Here is a 16,533-nt window from a genome sequence, read left to right on the forward strand (position 1 = left end):
AACAAAGAAGCTCAAATCGGTTCTGAATCGATTTATCGTAAGTCATTCTGAATGTCACATACATGCGCATAAACTTAACATATCCTTTACCATACAATTGTGCGATTTTGTAGGGCATACATGTGGTAAAAATTAATTTCACGCTGTAGCGGAATCATTCGTACAAGGATTTGGATAATTTTTCTTTAAATATCTTTTAAAAAGATTTTATTTGATTCGATAACTTAACAAAGCTCGAAAATGTTTATTAAAGAATTTTCTAAGCAAAACAGAATCCATTGATTTTGTGAACAATTCGTACTCATTTACTGCGTAGAGAAGAGACTCTTGAATGCTAAACGACCAAGCCTGACGACAGCTTCCAATAAATCAATGAACTGAAATGCTTTATTGTCATGTTCACATATATATATATTTTCTTTCAGCTATTCGCTTAATCAGGTCATAGCCGTTATTCTAGAAACTTTTGTCTAAAATCACCAGCAGGTCAACGTTTTCTTTAACCATTTGCAACGCAAACTGCAGGTTTAATGTAAACATAGCTTAATGTAACTCAATCAATTAACTTAAGCAAATCCCAGATATCCCAGATGTAACAGTTCAAAGTATCATGAGCCCTGTGTACCTTGCTTTTTGTTTATACTTAATAACAAAGACAAATTAAAAAGTGAAGCCCTCATCAATGTCATTTGCACATATCGTCCAACTCTTCCATGTATTTGAAATTGTTTCAATGTGCATATGACTTCTAAATAATTGTATTCTTTGAACAACAAAGAGCTTCTCAAGTACCTCTGAAAAGTTACAATTAATATCGTGTTTGCGTGCATCTAATAAATCAAGATGTGTATGCTAAAACTTTTATTATTTATGTAAATTATTTATTATTATATTAGCTTCTATTAGTTATTATATTAACTTTCTTCTTAAATGTGTTTTTAAGTTTTCTAAAAAACACGCGCTCTCTTAATCACTACACATTAGTATCATCGCTTAGCGAGTTGCATTAGTTTTAAAGAAAGCAATTATTGTAAGATGACATATAACGTTAAACGTTAGTAACGGATCCTTTTAACTTTGTCTAAGAATTTTTCTAAACAAATTTTCTTTAACAATTTATAGCAATGGCAGGATCTATTACTTGGTTTTTACTTGCATGCTCTATATAAGGCTAGCATATCATAGATCATTGCGATGATATATGAAGACGTGCAACAGACAGATACCGTGCCCTGGCATATATTGTTAAAGGCGGAGAAGATAATTTACCATTTAGGTATTAATAATAATGAGCTCTACATAACGATACTACCATCAGCATACTATACTCTACTAGAAATCCGTCCAGCTCGAGATTTTAAACGTGAAAGAAGAGTTTACCACTTACAGTACACCAAAGCTCTACCAAACACTCTACTACACTCTACCAACATTTTTGTCTCTCAATATGTATGTCGCTTGCTATGTGTTGGACACTATATGAATAATTGTACAATAGTGCAGAATATTTAATGATAGAGATTGTGGTCTGCTTGTTAAGCATTTTTTTTACGACAAAGTTGATGGATGCAAATCATTTAACTACAACCGAAAATATGATACTCTTACCATTGCGGATCACTATTTGTAAATGATACGATTTTGTGTAAGTTCAACCTTTTAAGTGATTGTTGCCTTTTATTCCCATCACCGACCCATGGGCTTATACTCACTTTGTCATAAAGTTTGCAACAACACCCAGAAGCGGATTTCGTAGACGATGTAAGGTTTAGGTATTTTAGGTATCGCCGTTGGTTTATCTATGTCCGTCCGGCAGCATGTCTGCGTGCCTGTGCTAATGGGTCGGTGTGTGATATTAACACTTTCCTCGACGCAAAAAAATATTTACTTTAAATTTGGCAGAGACTTTGGGAAAATAGATCAAATTGGTCAAGGAACATGCCCACAATAAAGAAAGTAACTTGAAAGTAACTCTGTTCCTTTAAGCAAAATTTGTGGAATTTTTGTCTATTAATGGGAAAGAATATCATAAGGGAAGATGGCAACTGATATATTAGATACCTTCAAACGTCCTATCATGCGTTCCGTTCGGTGACAACGCAGTAGGATATAGTCAAATTCTTTCTCTCTATTCAAGACGGCGGACGCTAAAAAATGGCGGTTTATCTTTCTCTTAACAGTCCATTCAATCTGGATATAAAATAAGAGGGATACGTAGAATACGATAAATTATATATTTATTCTAACGAATGTTCGTACGGTATTGGTGGATTTATTATTTTTTTTTTTACCATCCTCGCCTCAAAAAAGTGGGCTTGGGGAGTGGAACGCAATTTGTAATACGGTAAAAAGTATAAATTAAATATATTCACTTAATTTTAAATCAAATATATTAGTGATTCATTCACCTAACATTTCTAAAACTTCTTAACAATGATCCAGTTATAATAACTTGCAATACCAATTATATTCCATCGCAATGTCTTAGGGGTCGGACAAAATCGGTGCTAGTACGATAAAACGAAAAGGAGGTGGAGCATACATCATGGCTTGCTTCAAGCCGAATGTAACATTTTCGCTTGTTTGAAAAAAAAAAAAAAAAAATATGTTGCACCATCGTTGACTGACTTTAAATTAAAAGCGTTACAGATTTATTACAATAACAATAAATATATACGTAAACGTACGTACGAAGTAAGTGTGTGCATCAAAATTAGTTTAACTGCATACTAAAATGAAGTAGAAAATGTTTAAGTGCATATGAATCATAATAAAAAAGAAAAACACAAAAAAAAACAAAAATAGTGTGAAAAACCACTAAGGGTTGCTTGAGTTTTCTAGCGCAACTTTCAACACAGCAGTTGATTGACACGTACTTTTCTTAGTCATATAATAATAATAATAATAATAATAATAATAATAACTACGTATGTAAATGTATACGTTTTATGCGATTAATGTTGTTTTTATTATTGTTATTGTTGTTTATGTTATGATTGAAGCACGTAAAGTGGCGATTTAAATTTTTTTATTTCGCTTTTATTACATAGTACATTAAATAACCGCATTATATATATATATATATATATATATATATATAAACATAGCCGCTTTAAATATAAATGTATGGTATCTACAAATATATAAGTATGTGGTTTCTAATATGAAATAAACTTAACCATACGGATTAAATTGTTTCGAGATCTCTTATGCTTTCTTTAAGTTGTTTTTTGTTTTTTTGTTTTTTTTGATTTTTTTAATGGTGTTCTTGGTCTTGGTATTATTTATTAAACTACGATTTATTTATTTTGCTTACCTATTTGTGAGATGCATGCCAGCAGTGCCGTTGCTTTGCTGTTGACTTTTTCGATAATGTTGATGATTTTGATTTTGATCTTGATTTTCTGGCTGCTGTTTATCATCAAAGAAACCCTCGTATAAAACGAAATTATTTGCCTGCGGTATAGTGCGAACTAAACCGTAATGTTTCCTTAAGAAGCCTAATAATTTATCGGATGGCCTATCCACAGAGCATTTGATCGGTTTCCAGCCCTCATCAGTTAACATAGTCTCAAAAAGTTCTTTGCCTAAACCAGATCGTTGACGGGATTCGTGTATATAAAAATCCAAAATTGATGGAGCATTCGAAATTTTCCGCGTCTGACCAATCTCATCGAATAAATATAAATCTTTGGTGCCAACTTTTAATAGACCTAGTACAACGCCTCTGTTGTCAATAAGAATTTCAAATATGATTATAAATTTTGAAAAATGAAAGTAAGAGACGATAAAAGCTAGAAAGGTAGAAAAGCGCAAATTAGATGTCGAAAATGAAGGCAACTTACTTATCAACGTCAGCCAAAATGTAAACAACTTGATTTTCCGACGATCTTAAGCGTTGAGCTGTTGTTACCGGTTTAGTTAATTTCTGGGCTTTGGCTGATAGCAAACCTAGCGAATCAATTATTTCCGATATTTTCGCTGTTGCGTCTCTATAACAAAAATAAATAAATTAATATTATCATAGCTTCTAGTCTAATATAGTGCCGTCATGGAACCACTTGCATTGCATATATATATATATATATGTATATGTGAATACTAGGCTCCCTAGAGAGAAAGAAAGAAAGAAAGAAAGAAAGAGAAAAAGCCTAGTGTTCGTCGCGATCGGATGTGTTTCTCGGTAGTCCGCTAATAATTGCGGTAAACAAGCCTATTAGTGGGCAAGTGGGCGTTAGTTGGCGTTTTTTAAACAATTTGTATCATTAGTTATGCGAAAAAAAGGAAAGTTCAGACTATAAGCGAAAAATAAAAGCAGGAAAGACAGAATAGCCGTAGCGGCCATTTATTACTAGCCCATGGCCATGGAAAGCGTCACCACAAAAATTACGCAGAAAATGCACTCAATAAAATTATAATATATTACAGCAACAATAGAAGTGCGTTCAAACATACACCAGTAGAATTAGCGTACAAATAATGCGAAACGAGTTCTCACGGTATCCAAAAGGAAAGTGATGGTACGGCATAGTGAGGTATTTGCGTACGTTCTCGATGGTGTAGACACAATTGCCTTGATGGGAAATATTACGGGGCAGGCTAAGCAAGCTCCCCAACGACACTATAGGAAAGGAAGTCATTCTAATAAAACTTGCGACATATTGTAAATGCTTTCAATACGCGCTTAACGGAACAGATATTTTCGGACAGATGGAAAAGCCAAGCATTGGTTTTGCTGTTTCAGCTCAAGAAGCCTCACCACCTCATGCACCATAGCTCTATTTGTCTATTGAAGAGTATAAATAAAGGTTACGAAAAGCTAATTCGTAACCGTAAAGAAGAAGCGCTTGCAACTTCACCGGTCTGTCGGATTACCAGTTTTCACTCAGAAGAAAGAAAAGCATTGCAGATGAAACTAATATTGTGAACATCATAACAACAAAATCTATAAAACAGGAACGTCCGAGGGGAGGTAACAAAATATATTGCCTAATAACAACCCTTGGATATCAAATATGCCTTCAATTCAACTTATCGGTGGTGTATCGTGCTGTACTTCTGGGTAGAAGAGTCTCATAATATCTTATTAATAGTTGTTGTGAAACACAAGCAGGATGCAAGGAACCTTAGAAGTCAATAGTGCTCTTTGCCTAAAACTTAACAATAATAATAATCGCAGAGAATCTATAAGAAATCATCGCTTTAGCAAATGACATGATCACTGGGAAAGAAGGAAGTGCTAACATAGTCTTTATAGGGGCCTATAAAATACTTTGCGATAACTATGTCCTACCGACTAACGGGAGGAAGCATCTCCAATGGGTGTGCGGGAAAGCAGCAGAGGTAACGAGGAGACACTGGCCCAATTAGTAGCTAACAGCATCGGTCCTCGACAAGGCAAAACTAATGGAAGAAGCAGTAACATCAACTATACTATATGGCTTCTCCGTTTCGCAAAATACACGCAAGATATCACCATATGCAAGAGGCATCGGAGCTGTGCACTTTGACTTTGTACCCTAAAGGTAGGTAGGTAGGCAGGTAGGTATCGCGTAATGCGCTGTAACGGAAGATGCGGAATTGGTTATCACCGGCGTGGTACGAATCGACCTATAGGCCAAAGAAAGCAGCTACTCAAAGCCCAACTACAATATATACATGCTAGTAGGCTAGAGGGAGAGAAAAACTAAGTCGACAAAAGGTATATGAACGCGTCGGCTCTTACCAACCCTGGAAGTATAGTTTAGTAGACAGAATGTTAAGGTTGAATTCAATATGACCAATTGCCAATAAGCTCACTCACTTTTGATAGTCCATTAAGGACGCTGAGTACGGATATTGAGGAATATCCTCTTACCGAAAATTTTGTTACATGTCCTAAGAATTTGTGGCAAGGGTTTAACGTGGGTTCCTGCCTGTAAGGCTTAACCCCACGGTGGCCCAAACCACTTTTTAAGCGTACTACGCCCCCTGGCGAGTTAGACAATCCCCACAGAGTAGGGGCCTAAACAGCACCAGAGTCCAGATCAGTTTATTGTGTATGGAACAATAAACCCCACATGTCCTAAGAAATTGGAAAGCGATAAAAATGTTTGCCGCTAACTTATTGAAGAAATAAAGACGAAAGAGGCATCAACGTAGATTAACAGATAACCGCCATAGCCCTCTCCGTGTGAGGGCCTCCTAAGCAGTCACGCTACACGTTAGGAGATGATGGCATACGTGATTTCTAGTTAAAGTTTCTCACTGGCACGAAGGCCGCGACATTCGAAGCTTTCCCACCCGATTGCAAAAAAAAAAAAAAAACGCTCACAGACACGCACGCGCGCCTGCATTCAAATAATCCCATAGCCCATAATGCCTTGTATTATCTATAATATATCATATTGTACTTACAAGGATTGCCGACGATCGCCACGGAAAGTATGTGGCAATAAATTTGATGTCACTTTAATGATAGGCCGTGTAAATAACGGTTTTATATCAAAACGAAAATCCACCATTTTTTCCTAAAATGCCAATAAACACAAACAAGGTTCGAAGAACTGTAAAGAAATAGAAAAGCAATTGTCTTAAATATTCAAGTTATGAAAAAATTGAACTAAACATAGGAAAATGTTGTTTAATGGTTCATTTTAAATTTGATTGTTCATTCATTCATTCAATTACGCTGCCTGTTGATAGATATATATATGTACAATATGTTTTACCCTATCTGCACGCGCTTGTCGAACTTTTACTTTATCTTTGTAAGTTTTATTATTTTGAACGCATCTAAATGTCCATCGTAGACCTCAGATAATATATATAGTATATATATATATATATATTTAAATATATATATATAATATGTATATATATAATATATATATATACTTATTTATACATGTGTATATAATATAATAATAATATGAAAAACGAAATCAATTTAATTATGTATATCCTATCATTTGTTCATTGTTTAATAGCACTATTATATGATCCCAAAATTTCATTAATCAGCCATCAGCAAAGTAATCAAATCATGGGAAGCCAAAACGAGTAAGTACCAAACATCAGCATATAATATCCAAAAATATATATATATATATATATATATATATATATATATAATATGTACATGTATATTAAGTGTGTGAATATGGCTCGACACTTTTTCTAAGGGATCAGGAGAAGTTATATTCACATACGTATCATAAAGCTGACTATGCGGAGTTGGTGCAATTTACTAAGAAAATGCTGCCAAATCGTGTAAAAAATTAATTTGTATTATATAGGCTACACTTTCGTTATTGTTGCTCGCTCCAACGTTCAGCATTATACATACATATATGTGCACAGCTCTACTAGAGACTTTCTTCAATTTCAATTCAAGCAAGTTGTGATGGACATGATGGTGAAAATGCAGATCAAGTCGACTATAATATCCCTTCTGTTTAATCGTGATATTAACGCCGAAAGGTATGCAGCAAAGGTATTTATTTTATAAAAGCACTACATATATGTGCACAGATATATATTTAAGCGGCTGTCTGATTCATAGGCATCATGTTAACATAATATATACATATTTTATATTATGTATATAATACATGTGCGTACGATAAAAGTGCATAACCGCTAATTTGTGTACTTGACATATAAGATTTTATTCGAAATAATGGTAATGGTGTCTTGGAGCCCGCTATTGGACTAGTTGTATGACTCAATATCTTGGACTGCGAATTGATATAATTATCATATCGTCTTAAACGGGTCTAGCCAAAGCACGACCGACCTGCAATCTTTGCAATTTTCTTCTTACCAACATTCTTAGGCTCGAATTGTATTCACTGAAGCAGCGACATACATACGCTCTCTATGAAGCATAATTCTTTACTTTGTTGCCCGATGAAAATCTTAAAGCCAATGATCGCAAGACGATCTTTATTTGTCTTTTTTCAGCTTAAGAGAAAAAAGAAAGAAAAAATACACAAAAAGTGTGGATAATGAAAAGGAAAGTTCTAAGCCCAGGTATAAAAATTAATGGTGAAATTTTGCAATTGCATCTATATTGCATCTACGGCTGCGCCACATCAGCTTTGTACAAGCATAGAAAATTCTGAAGACGATACAGACGAGTGACGAAAAGAAGACGATCTTAAGCATTTGCTTAATCCTAGAAATACCGTACAAGATGGTTTAAACTTTTTCAAGCTGTGAACTTCAAAAAGAGTTTTTTCATCGTTTTTATTTATAAGACTTTAATTGATTATTATAAGCAATGCAAAACACAAAACGAAAAAGAAAAGAAAAGAAGAATTGTCTCATATAGGGAAATAAGTTTTAATTTGCATTAAAGCGAAAGAATTTTTATCAGTTTTTTCTTCTTTTTTGCACCTGGTTATATACATGAATATTCGATTCGATTCAAGTCGATTCGAATTTTCTGTTAAGTTTCTTTCTTTGTCTAACCGACTAAGTAAGTAAGAGTGCACAGAGGCATAATACATGCATACATGTATATGTTTGCATGCACCTGCATGCAAATACTGCTTACAAATATAGTTCTCCATATATATATATATATAAATCGACGATTTTAAGGGCTAATTAAATATAAATTTATAATACAAAATTTGTAACGGATTTTGAAATTCTCATGCACTTGTCTCAACCAACAGTAGTTGAAAATTTTTCATAATTGCTCGCACATTTGCAGTGTTCGGTTATATGGGAAAGAAAAAAAAAAAAAAACAAGTAAGACAATTATACTTGGGTGGGGTCGAATCTCACATACCGAACACCATTAGTATCTATGGCTCCTCCTGCTTTCATTTAATTAACGTCATAAAAAAAAAAATGAGATAAAAAATGACTGGGATAAAATTTATCCTTCATCTTTCAAATTTTACATCACTCGTCGCCTTTCAACTCTTCGAGTTCTTTTAGTTGGATTTCAGACGGACCGACATGGCTTAATTAAATTAAAATGCCGTACTGATCAAGAATATATACTATACTATATAGAGTCTCTGAGGTTTTTTTTTCACCCTCTGCAACATTATGACAAAATGAGTATACCTCACAACCTTCAGTGGTGGGTATATGGTAAAAAAAAAAAAACAAAAAAAAAAGTCAAGTTGGTTGAGTATCGTTGAACAGGTGCAAGTAATGGTTCAAATACTTAAAATCGTTATTATTATTGTTAATAACGCATACACACACAAACTCGCGCTCACAAATTTTTATATAAAAAGATAAGCAACCTTCACTACAAATTTTAAAACTATATAAAAAAACAACAAAATTTGCAATTAACGCAACCTTTAGAATAAACGAAGAAAAAGATTTTTTTTTTTTTTTTTTTTTTTTTTTTTATCAATAACTTGCAATGTTTTGTCGATTAGTACGTGTTTGCGTTATATTAGTTTGTTGTTATTGCTGTTATTGTTATTGTTGTTGTTGTTGTTGTTGTTAAAGGTCTGAGTTTTGTGAAATCAATAAATAAATATTTGATAGCCTGGTAACCGAGGCAAATTGTTTTAAAAAAAAAAAAAACAAAAATTATTTACATGAATAATAGAAGAAAAAAAAAAATTAATTTCAAAAAAAACAACAAAGAGAGAGAGAGAGAGAGAAGAACAAAGCTGGTCGGCCCTTTTCTATGCTAGTCTCTAAAAATCATCTCATACATGATAATGAAAGTTGCTGACGTTTTCTTTATTTGTTTATATACGCAAGCGATTGCCATCCCAAGTTACCCGCCATACGTAAAACTAGCAATAATATGACATTCACTTTAAGGCGAATACATTATTCATCCATTCGCCCTCCCCACGTTTGCACCTTTGAAAATGCTCGATCACCATTATCATCATTCTGAGGATTCATATAAATTGATCGTACAAGTTCGAAAGTTACATATCTACTCTATAGGAATTATATATATATATATATATATATATATATAGATTGTTTTTGAGTTCGGGGCACTTTTCGAACTGAATTCTAATATCAATAATCTGAACACAATTGCCAAAGTGCATAATTTTGAGCCCATACGAATTTCATCAATTGACAAACGCATAGACGAATATAGCAGTGTTTTCATATTTCATCTGCCTTTGGTGCATCATGAAATTTTCTCTTCGTCATTTCATCATGAAGGCATATGCTTCTGGCGTCAGTGGCGTCAAATTAAGATCAAGGTAATCATTCAAAAAAGTAGCAGCAGTAGTAGTAGTGTTTTGCGAAGAGCATTCAAAGCATCCACACATTACTGCAAAGTCCTTTGTCAATATTAAAACGTTTTTTTAAACTAACCATGCTTTGCGATTTGATCACTTATTACCCACTTTCATGCATACGTATGAGATCGCTTGAATTAGGAAACACATAATCCAAACGGTAATGATGCTCAATATATGTATAGTGTGTGATCCTCCCTTAAACTGTACTTGGATTACCGCCATTTTCGAAAACCATTTTTAAGCATGTGATCTCTGCTTTGACCTAACAATTTAGTGAAACTCAACTTTCGTGTTCTGTCACTACTAAGCGCACCCCTGAAAAAAGAAACCCAATGGTAGTAAATAAAGGCCACTGTTTGTCAAAACTGGTACATTTCTCTACCGAGCAAAAGCAAAGTTCATCGTAACGGTCAATGGCAGTTGCCACGCAGCCATGCTGACTTGATGGATGTCTTAAAATTAATTTTACAATAATTGATTTTCTTCAATTCTAGACAAGATGCCCCTACGAACATGGTATACAACTGATATGAAAAGGAACTTATGAATGTTAATGTTAGTGTGCTCTTCTCTCTATCTACACAGCAACGTGCAGCCTCTAAAGCCCATTTCGAAGCGTACCAAAGGGAATGACAATAACTATAACCTTAGCTTATCATTTTTTTTTGTTTTTTTTTTTTTTTTGTTATTAAATCATAATAAACCACAAAATGAATTGACGTGTGTTTATTACATTTTTTTTTTCTTATTAGCGAATAAAAAAATATTTTATTATAATGAAATATTTTTGACGACTAAAATGATACAAATAAATGCATACTTATAAATCTTTTCTTTTCTTTTTTCTGTTCTTTTCATCAATACAGGATTTGTAGCAAAATTAATTCTAAGCAATTATCGATTGGCTGCGGTCACAACTTATTGGTTGCAGTTGTTTTTGATTGGAAATAAATAAAGCTTTCAGCTCCCATAGTTGTTCACTTAAGTTTTTCATTAATTACGTATAGGATGATTAAAAGTCAAATGAAAATCTCATTGCGCAACAACGTTTGACGTGAATTCGGTATCTCATAAAATTTTTATGGAATTTACTTTCGCCTTGGAATGAATCGATCTGAATACACAATGATTTCTATGCGTTTCATCATCTTTAACGGCCACTAAGAGTATATTATAACACAAACTCAATTTAGCCGTGTCCGTCCATCTGTCCCCTTTTTAATTTATGTTTTTAACTCTCGTTAATGTAAGATTGCAAAACAAAAAAAAAACAAAAAAATTTAAACTTGTTGGGTCAATTCTACAACCCCCAAGAGCGTTTCATCTACAAACACACTTACTATAGGAAAAGAAATTTGAATATATATGTTCTCATCAATAATTCGCGTTTTAAAACAAATGTAGAAATAAAGTTAAATCTGAATATTCACGGAAATCATCTGAGAACGCAAAATACAAATCTGTCGACTGTTGACCCCCATCTATTACAATTAGCAAACAGACAAAACAAGAATTTCAGCATATGCTTTTGCTCTAAGAGAGGGAGAAGCAAGCCGTTGTAAATTTTTCATAATTTTTATTTTTTTTTAATATTAATAGCTGCTTTGAACTTAGAATATTTATAAAAAAAAAAAATGTATTTTCTTTATGGCACCTTTACCATAAAATGTTGGGCTTCTACCAAAAATCCAAAATATGACACATGAGTCAATCGAATCCCTGCTGGGAAGCGATAGCCTAATGTCTAATTCATCGCTTTGTAGCTTCTCTAATCCATTATATCGTTAGAAAATGCTTATCATTATTCAAAAGCTTTTCGAAAAAATATATATGTTAAGGTAACTTCGCTGAGATGATCGTTGAATAGATACAAGACTGAAAGCATTTCGAAAAGCCAGCCCTTCTATCAAGAAATGGAAAAGTTGGTCTGCACTTTTTGATGTTAGCTATGAAAAAACTTTCCTGCAAGAACATGAAAATTGTAAAACGTGCAATTCGGTCATTGGCAAATACGGCAACAGCTTTTGAAGCTTGCGAGCATAAAATAATCAAGGATATGCATGGGAATGGTGGGAGACTATTATTTTGAATTTAGAATGACAGTTTTATGATTTCATTAATCTAATGCAGAAAGGAATAATAAGAAATTTTTTCAATAAAAAAAAAAAACATGTCTCGGCCATATTTCAAGACTTTAAAGGCGTTTTCCTCGAAACATGATTTTTCAAAGCGTCATAGAGCAACTCTAACCAACTCTAGTAAATTGCATTCTTTTCATTCGAATTCTATCCAATCACTTTTAAATTCTCGTGAAACCCCAAGAACTGTTCGACAATTTTATTTAAAGTCTTTTTTTTTTTTTAGTAATAAATCAAAAAATTGTCTTTTATTTTTGGTCGGAAATTGCATTTAATTAAATACTCGCCAAATAAAAATCAATATTTTTAAAATTCTCCATGTTTTACTACATATGAGCTGTAAGGTTGAGTGAAATATATATGTATATACAAATCACATACATATGTATATATATATATATATATTTATATGCATATATTTATATGCATATATTTATATACATATGTATATATATACATATATTTCTTCTTAAAAAAATGATGAAAGAGAAGATAGAATAGAATCATGAGATTTACAGACGTCGGTAAAAAAGCGAAAGCGAAAATATTTTTAAGATGCATTTTTCTGATTGCAAATTGTTTATATAGTTGTATATAATGGTGGGGAGAAAAACAAGTTCGTGGAGCATTTTTTAGTTAGACGCTACAGAAATTGTAAAACGTAGCTTCCACAAAGTCCACGCAACACTATTCAAAATTAGTTCCGGCAATGCCATGCGAGCTAGTTATCGTAATAAAAAGTTGTTGGCTTTTTGCTAGCTTTTCCATGTCCACAATGAAATGGATGTGCACTCTTTAACACTCGAACTACCGAATACGACATTTTGGTTCTTATTAATTTTCGACAAAACGTTGGAAAAAACGTTTATGAAGCATGTAATAATGTTTCAAATTTTTTTGCTGAATTTTATTTATATGAAAAGATCTTTAAATACTTGTTAATCGCTTGTTTAGTCTAGCTTTCGAGATGCCGGCGACATACACCTACTTTTAACAAGAAGGGACTGTTTCGATTTCCCATCGACTTTCCATAGTAACTAAAATGAAGGAATGAATGCTGAAAACTAAGCCAAACATTTTTTGGTCGATTAAAAATTCAATATTAAAAAAAAAAAAAAAACAATTGCTATATACTAAAATTTGCGCCCATCATAAAAGAGAAAAGGACAAAACATCCTCGAAAAAAATGATGTTTTCATATTTGTGTGTACAACTTTCGAACCTGATACTTAAACATCATTCATCAAAAGAGCGTTCATGTGTTTGGTTCGAAAATGACCTTGATCGCTTTACCGTTAGTACCGTTATATACTTGACCATACATGTATAGTTTGTTTTATGTTTATTGAATTTCAGTTTTCTACGTTCATTTTTGCAACTACAACAAGTCGCTAAGAACAGGTAATCAAAATGATTCCTTTTGATAAAAAATTAGGTATACACAAAACGTCAGTAATTCTCGAGTTAAAGGTTAAAAAGAAAGGTAAAGTGTTTTACGTTGTATGATATGAATTGGATTTTATTTATGATATTAATTATGATGACCAAAGCACATCATTGTAACGAAAAATCAATGAAGTTTCATTTATCAATCATCGAAATTAGGAAAGGATGTATAAATTTATTGCCGCATCACTAGGTCACCAGCACTTTAAGCCCATCAAAAAAATAAATTCCCCTTATAAAGTATTGAGAGACACGAAGCAATTTGGAAAACTTCTACGGCGTCTCCGGATAATCGCACCGATCACTTTTCATATAACGCCTTATTTCGAAAAAGTCATTTTACATACAAAGGCATTGCTTGACAAGAATTAGTAATAAAATTTGAGCGACAATATTGTTACGAAATTCATTAATACACTGCTGGTCATAAAATGAGCCTGCGAATGAAAACAATGAACCGATTTTCAAAAAATTCAATCAAATACAAATTTATGACCTCTCTCCCTTCTTTACCTTACGTTAACAGAAGAGATTAGCATGAAAATGTCAAAATGAAATTTTTGCATATAACTAAGTTGCTTGTAAAAGAGTACCTGAGCGTAGGGATTAGCGGAAAGCGGCAAAGTCAGCCGAAGCAAGAAAGATGAATTGTAATATGTCTCAAGACAAGACCAGTAGAAGGAAGACGAACATTAAAACGTTGCAAGAGCATAAGTTGCTGTAAATAATATGTAAATAGATGTATGTTTGGTATCCTAAAAATCACAATTCAGTCCTGCGAACTTAATCTCAACGAAAATTAGGATAAATGCACATAAACGCGGCTTAACATTACATTATTGACGTGAAATTTTTTGAAAAGATTCGCATTTTATCTAAGCCTTCTTATGAAGAAACAAATTTCAATTTTTTGTGCTTAATATAAAGAAATCTTTGACAAAAAATATTAAATTTGCTAAAATGGGAATCGGACGCGTGAAGTTCACGTATCAGACGGCCTTCTCTTTCGAGCAAAAATGTGCCAATGCATGGAGAAATGGAGTAATTTTTTTGCATTTGATCACGACCGGTAATAAGTGAAGACTTTTTTACGCAGAACGATATTGATTTTTATGAGTTACTTGATTGCCGGCATTGCTTGATTTGAATATTCACAGAAATCGAATACAGGAAGAAAAACAATTTTTTATAGGAATCTTTTTATTAATTTATTCAGGAAGTTTTTACGAACAAGTAAATAAGAAGAGCGCTTAGTGCTTATTCCTATAGCTTGATTAATTGATTACGCATAACTTATTTACTACAAGAGGGGAGCAAAATTGATTTTTCTTAATTATTTTTTAAATCATATGCACTTGGTCGGTCCAAATATTTACCAGGATGGACATGTGAGAGATATGTGAATTGCTCCGTTCACTGTCCTGATGAATGTACACATACTTTTTCTACACATTTCACGGCTTTCAAAAAACTACTATTAAATATCACTACTTATCAGTAGATGAAACCGTGTATGTATCTTGTTTCACATCCGAAGCTTATCGATCTATTTATCGTTCTGATTGGTTCCATCGTCTCAGATGCGAAGTGATTGACCCATACTTCACGCAATGTTATTTGTCTGCATAAAAACTCGATTTCAAACATCGCCCGAGTATTCGATACCGTTTTGAAGAAATACGAAACCACCCATCTTGCTCTCAACTTTCTTTTGTCCAAATTTTCAGTCAGTACGCAATGCGTACGCAGCGCTCTTTGAAACTCGTAAAATGATTGCTAATTGCACACCTTTAGTCAGTGTTCATTCGATAATATTTTTTTTAAACTAATTTTCTCTCGCCATTACACGTTATTGGCTTGGCCAATAGTGAACTTGCGTGCCGTGCCACTCAGTATAATTGTTTTTAAACAAATAAGCAAACTTTTCTCAGTGTAGAATCCCTTGATCGACTGGAACACTTTCGAAATGAAAATATTATGCCGCATAACGAGATTCTTGCAAATTTTAAGCAACGCATTGCCTTCACATTTTAAACTTATCCTTCATAAGTTAATTTCGATGTAGACGTCAAGTCACTTATTTCTGCGACTGAGCATAGTGAGCATATGACCGATTGATGATTGCAATAGATAGATGAAAACAAGATATTTTGAAAATCTTATGAAAACGTGTGCTTCATAATGCTTTTCTTGTGCGTACAAAAAAAAAAAAAAAAAATGAATAAATAAATAAATAAATAAACAAAATAGAAAATCCAATTAAATTCGCTATTATCATCTTCTGTTAAAATCATTGCAGGGCTTGACTATGCGACTGTAGTTGGGTGACTTGGAAACAGAGAATAGTTAGTTGCAACGACGTAACAGTGATTTTTCGTTTTCCCTCAACACCGGTAATCGGTACTTAGATTGTCTTCGATTTGCACGTTTCATGATCAAAGGACTGATGGCGGAAAAAATTGTTTTTATTTCTGAGCAATTTTTTTTTTGCGATTTACATGTTGTTCACAGTTATTTATTTATGTTTATATAAATGTTTAATTGTAATTGAATAACCATTCACGCGTCATTTGTCTAAACAAATAAACGCTTAAAAATAACAAAATATTATTAACAAGTTTTTATTGAATTGTTTACTTGTTTTTCTTCTGTTAACTCAACAACATTGCCGAGTAACTAAACAAGCAAACAGCGCCTCAAAAAAAAAAAAAAAAAAA

At 33.0% G+C, this 16,533-nt stretch overlaps 1 protein-coding gene across 4 annotated transcripts in view; it reads right to left on the bottom strand.

The window, feature by feature from the left end:
- Nucleotides 1-16,533, bottom strand: part of LOC119632459 (alpha-tubulin N-acetyltransferase 1) — a 48,323-nt gene that overhangs the window by 14,758 nt on the left and 17,032 nt on the right. For all 4 annotated transcript variants that reach the window (XM_038025377.1, XM_038025374.1, XM_038025376.1 and 1 more), the window contains 3 exons: nt 6,397-6,545; nt 3,846-3,992; nt 3,317-3,727 (listed from right to left, as the gene is read on the bottom strand). In XM_038025377.1, the coding sequence (XP_037881305.1) occupies nt 3,317-3,727; nt 3,846-3,992; nt 6,397-6,503 (665 nt within the window). In that variant the 5' untranslated portion in view covers nt 6,504-6,545. The remainder of the gene's footprint in view (nt 1-3,316; nt 3,728-3,845; nt 3,993-6,396; nt 6,546-16,533) is intronic.

The sequence above is a fragment of the Glossina fuscipes genome, unplaced genomic scaffold (genome assembly GCF_014805625.2).
Source record: "Glossina fuscipes isolate IAEA_lab_2018 unplaced genomic scaffold, Yale_Gfus_2 1, whole genome shotgun sequence".
Lineage (NCBI taxonomy): Eukaryota > Metazoa > Arthropoda > Insecta > Diptera > Glossinidae > Glossina > Glossina fuscipes.